Source organism: Belonocnema kinseyi, chromosome 4 (assembly GCF_010883055.1).
Source record: "Belonocnema kinseyi isolate 2016_QV_RU_SX_M_011 chromosome 4, B_treatae_v1, whole genome shotgun sequence".
NCBI classification, from domain to species: Eukaryota; Metazoa; Arthropoda; class Insecta; order Hymenoptera; family Cynipidae; genus Belonocnema; species Belonocnema kinseyi.
Window position 1 is genome coordinate 42146522 of NC_046660.1, and position 5139 is coordinate 42151660.

At 37.7% G+C, this 5139-nt stretch overlaps 1 protein-coding gene across 1 annotated transcript in view; it reads right to left on the bottom strand.

The window, feature by feature from the left end:
* The window catches only part of LOC117171914 (inactive rhomboid protein 1), a 364512-nt gene that overhangs the window by 344352 nt on the left and 15021 nt on the right, over positions 1–5139 (bottom strand). The window contains exons 3-4 of the mRNA XM_033359571.1: positions 3655–4224; positions 185–688 (exon numbers count right to left, since the gene is read on the bottom strand). Of these exons, the coding sequence (XP_033215462.1) occupies positions 185–688; positions 3655–4224 (1074 nt within the window). The remainder of the gene's footprint in view (positions 1–184; positions 689–3654; positions 4225–5139) is intronic.

Here is a 5139-nt window from a genome sequence, read left to right on the forward strand (position 1 = left end):
TTTTTTTTTTTGAAAATTGGTCTGTTTTTGATAGAAATATAATCTTCTTGGTTGAAACTTCATCAGGTTGGTTCAGATCTCTGAGTTCTCGATACAGCGTTTTTTACTTTTTCAGATATCCCCTTTCTCATTTCTAATATAAAATTCCTATAATGAAGGGTTCAAGAATAAAGTGAGTACTCACCATGAAGAATGAGCGGACTGCGCAGGAATGGATGGCAGGGCTCCGGGTGGCAGTGACCTCCGGATAGGTTGGCAGCATCCCCTCTGACCGGAAGTGATCTCGGAGCAGCAGGGAACAGCAGTATTAGCACACACGTGACGATTCGGATTCGCGTTAAATTCGACCGCGGATGCGCGCACTTTGGGTCTAAGAAGCGGCGAAGTTGAGAAACCGTCTCTCTGAGCGGAAGTCGAACTACTGGAGCTACTCGATCCAGGACTTCCGCCGAGGCGACCTGGAGGCGCGTAGGTGAAACCTCGTAATCGAAAATGCGTCTGGTGATAAGGGTAACCAGGTGGTGGTAGCCGATAATGATGATGAAACCCCAGATCTCTTCTCATGTAGGGATCACCCGGATCTGTCGCCGGGACATAACGATCCGCTGGTGTGTGAGCACCCGGTGGCACGTATCGGTCTACGTATCTATCCGGATAAAGGACCTCTGGAGGTGGCTGTGGCACATATCTGTTGACAATCAAAATCATCATTTTTAGCCACAATTTAAAAAAGGGTTTTGTTCTCGAAGTTAGTAAAAATTTCCCTGGGCCACCCAGGTCTATTTAAAAGCAGCCTTCAAAGTAGTTCTAAGGAATATTTTTCAAATCAAAGGTCACAGAACTTCCGATTTCCGGTCAGGTGTTTTTCCCGTAAGCTACTAGAGACATCGAAAGAAGAATCTTTTTTCAGAAGCACACGCATTCTTTAGCAAGTTGTTACGTATTCACCAATCAGTGAAGATATCTTTTCACCCACTGTGAAAATATAAATCAACACTATCGATCTAACTTAACTCTTCAAATAAAAGAACATTCTTAACGTCTTTTCAGACTAGATAGAGTTATAAATTAAGATTTTTAGTTTAATATTTATTAATTCTTAGTTTTTAATCTATATTTTCTTCTAGTCTGAAAAGACGTTATAAATGTTCTTTTATTAAAAGATTTGTTTGAAAAGATCCATAGTGATGATTTCTACTCTCATGGTAGGAATATTTTTGGTCAAAGAGAGGACTTTTAGGGGACTCCAGAAAGTAAGTAAATTACAATAGATATAAATTAAATTTAGATGACACAATTTTTAATTTGGCTTTGGCATCCGCAAAAATTTCTTGATGAAGCCTCAATTAATTGCATTTCCGGTGCGCACTAGATTGCAATATTGCCTTGAAAAGCATTTTAAAAAAATGACATTACATATAGGAGATTGATTATAAAAATTATTCTATAGAAAATAAATATTACGAATATGTAGAAGGAATTCATGCAAAAACTAGAGAGACAACAAATAGAAAATTTATTTTAGACTATTCATAACGTCATATGAACAGACCCAAAAACTTTGAAAATTTAAGAAATCCTAAAAAATTATTGAAATTCTTCGATATCTTTTATATATATTTCTTGTACTTCTTTAGAATACTCTAAAATCCCTTGAAAATAATTTAATATAAAATTTTTAACTAAAGTTCTGAAATCTTTATAAAACATTAAAATTGATTTAAAAAGTATAAATCGTTTGAAAACCCTTGAATATAATTTAAATTAAATCTCTTTAAATCCTTGAAGCTTTGTTAAAATTCTTAAACTTTGTGAAATTTCTTAAAATGCCTTAAAATCCTTTGAAATTTTTGGCATCGTTAACAATTGCTTGAAATTTTATTTTAGTAATTTTCTAAAATTCATTAAAAATCTCTTGATATATTTAACCCTCAAAGCGCCCTAGGGGTCGTGGGAGACCCCAATTTTTTCCCGCGATTATACCAAAGCTCCCTTTGTGAATTTGAATTCTGTGGAGCCCTCCAGTGTTAGTTGAACATTTCTTCTTCCAATCTATATGGTTGGCAAGTGGCTGTGTAGATTATTTGATCTGCGGCATTAATTGGAAGCATTCGCCGTCTGGCTAGGGGACTGTAGAGAATAGGGCTTTCATTATTCATTATTTTTTCATTTGTGATCATTTTGAAACGATTAGTCTTCAAAAATAAAGAAATTACATGAGAAAATAATGAAATAATCATTAAAAATCGTTCCTTCCACTATTAATGAAATGGCCCACTTCAGATTTCCAAATAAATACCTTTTACGGAGCTGCACTATTACCGTTTTTTTAACTTGAAGAGCTATATTTCGAGAGTTGCAGGTTGAATTCTCAGGTAAAAATATTGAAAATTGATTGATTTATGATATTTTGTGTGAAAAAATTTTTTTTCACGTTTTTGTAAGTATTTATTTTTTCTGACCGGCATCAAAATTTTTTTCATCAATATAACCTTATCCTCACACTGAAATGATACTTGGAGAGTATCCAGTAATTTTGTTCAATTGATATAACGGATACTCTCTTTGCAGGATGAAATTTCCCGGCTGGGGTCGCCCACGACCCCACATGGCGCTTTGTGCAAAAATTAAATGGGTTCGCGCTTTAAGGGTTAAAAAACATAAAATTCCTCTAAATCACTTTAAATGTTTCGAAATTCCTAAAAAGAATTAAAACCATAAATTTGCAACAAAAACTTAACATTATCAACCAAAAATGATGAGCTTTTGTCAAAATGATTGAATTTTCATAAAAATAAAAAAGATCAATTATTAACCAAAAATATATTACTGGACTATTAAACTAAAAAGAACTAGCTCCTCTTACTTCAACCTTCGCCGACCTTTCCTTAACTCCTTCCTTCTCTACTTTTCCCTCTCCCCGCTATCCCAACTAACTACTCAGTTTTCCCTGACTCCATTCCGAAGCCCTCACACGCCCTCCTTTACTTACCCTAATTTCTAATAATTTTCCCTATTTCCCACCACTAACCCTCACTTCCCCCAATTTTTCTCCCCTCATTACCGCCCAAACCTCCCCATACTGTCCAGTCCCTTATTCCTCTACGCCACACTTCACTGACTTCCCATTCTCTCGTTTCCTCTTACTACATCTACTCTTATTACCCCTATTTTCGCACCCCTCAATTTACCTCACTCCCTCTTCCCTACTTACCCTACTTTCTAATAATTTCCTCTATTTCTGATCAGTAGCAGTCAGTTTTGCTACCTTATCTTGACTCAGTATGCATTACTCCACCTACTATCTAACCCTTTATCCCCCTTCGCTGCATTTACCTCACTGCCCATTCCCTCGTTACTCCTCATTACACCTTCCCTTATTCCTATACTTCTTATGTCTTTATTTACCCTTGCTTCCTCTATTATCCAGTTCCTCATATCCCCTCACCTCAGCCTACCCTAATTTTCCCTACTTGCCCACTAATTTTTTTGGCTGACTTCCCCACCCCTTATTTCTCCTCATTTCCCGATCACCCATTTTGACTTAATTCCCCTCCTTGGAAAAAAAGTACAGCGAACGGGCCGACATCCGACCGAAACTATTAAATTTTCTGGCCGAGGCTACAAAACTCTTAAGAATGAAAAAAAACTTACCTTTCAACGGGTGTATGAGCGGTGGGTGGAACATACGCCCCACTTCCGGGCCCATAGTTTCTTTCAGAGGATCCGGAAGTGATTGAAGCGCAGGAAGTTGCTATGCGACCGGTTGGGTACCTTTCCTTCGGTTTTGGTAGGGAAAGGTACTTATCGGCGTTGGTACGAGCCGGAGAATAGCGATCAGCAGAGTTATGATATCGATCAGAACTGGAGGATTGAAACCGATCACTGGCACCGTATCTCTCGAGACTATAGCGATCCTGAGTCGATCTTTCGAATTGTTCGTTCTGATTGGAGAGCTGGTAACGCTCGTTCCCGTAGCTTTGTGCTGACTTTGTGCAGACTTGGAGGAATTTTTCGCTGCTTTTGGATGAGGACTGTGAGTAGTTTCGATGACCTGTATTGTTTTCTGGCGTGGGAGAGAGACTGTATCTGTCTGCCGCTGATTGGACACTACTGGTATTGGTGTACGACGGGTTGTAACGACTCGTTTCAGATGAGGATGGCGAGGACGATACCAAAAGTCGGTCCGTCGAAGAAGAGGTGGAATGTCTGAAAATAATGAACCTTTCATTTATAAAAATTTTTTGTGAATTAAGTTAATTAACTTTAAAAAATATATTCTTAATTCTGATGCCCCTAATACCTGTCGTTCTATTTCTGGATTTGAGGAAATTGTAATTCTATAATTTTAGATTAATAATATCTGGTTTGGTATATTATTTAGAATTATTTTAAATTCGGAGTAAATTCCTGTGGTTTCTTTAAAATTCTTCGACTTTTTGTATTCTTTTCCATTTCTTTAAAATTGTTAGGAATGCTTTTTAACTTTCTTATATACTTTTTTAATTCCTTGTAATCCTATGAATTTCCTGAATTAAATTAATTCATGAAACTTTTATAAATATTCTTTAATTTTCCTTAATTTTCCTCAATTTCCTTTAGTTCCCATAATTCCCTGAAGTTTCCGAATTCTCTGCATTCTCTGAATTACTTAAATTTCCTGAATTCTCTGATTTCCGCGAAATTGGTAAATTCTATGAGTTATATGAATTCCTCTGAATTTTTATACACCAAACTCTCGCTTTGAGTCCAGTGTCGGGGGCTGCCTTCAAATAACCTTAGACTGATTTCGCGGGCGAGGAGCGGGTGCTAACCTGGAAAATTGTACCCGCTCCCAGCGAAATTCGCGGTAAAATTTCAGCCACAACCACGTCTCACGACCGTGAGATAGGTGGTTACAGCCTGTAAAGGAATCAATACGACGATCCAGCAAAAGCCTTGTGCACCCTAATAACACGGAACGTTCCAAGGACTACCGCCTTCTGCATTTTTCCCGCTAGTGTTTTAGCATATTGTTGACACGCAGGGATGCTTTTTAGGCTACGAGGGTAGTTCAATAAGTCCTTAGAATGACCAACAAATGGCGCGCGAATCGCTCCAAATCATCTGTTTTCAGTCAGCACCACTCCCGACTAGATA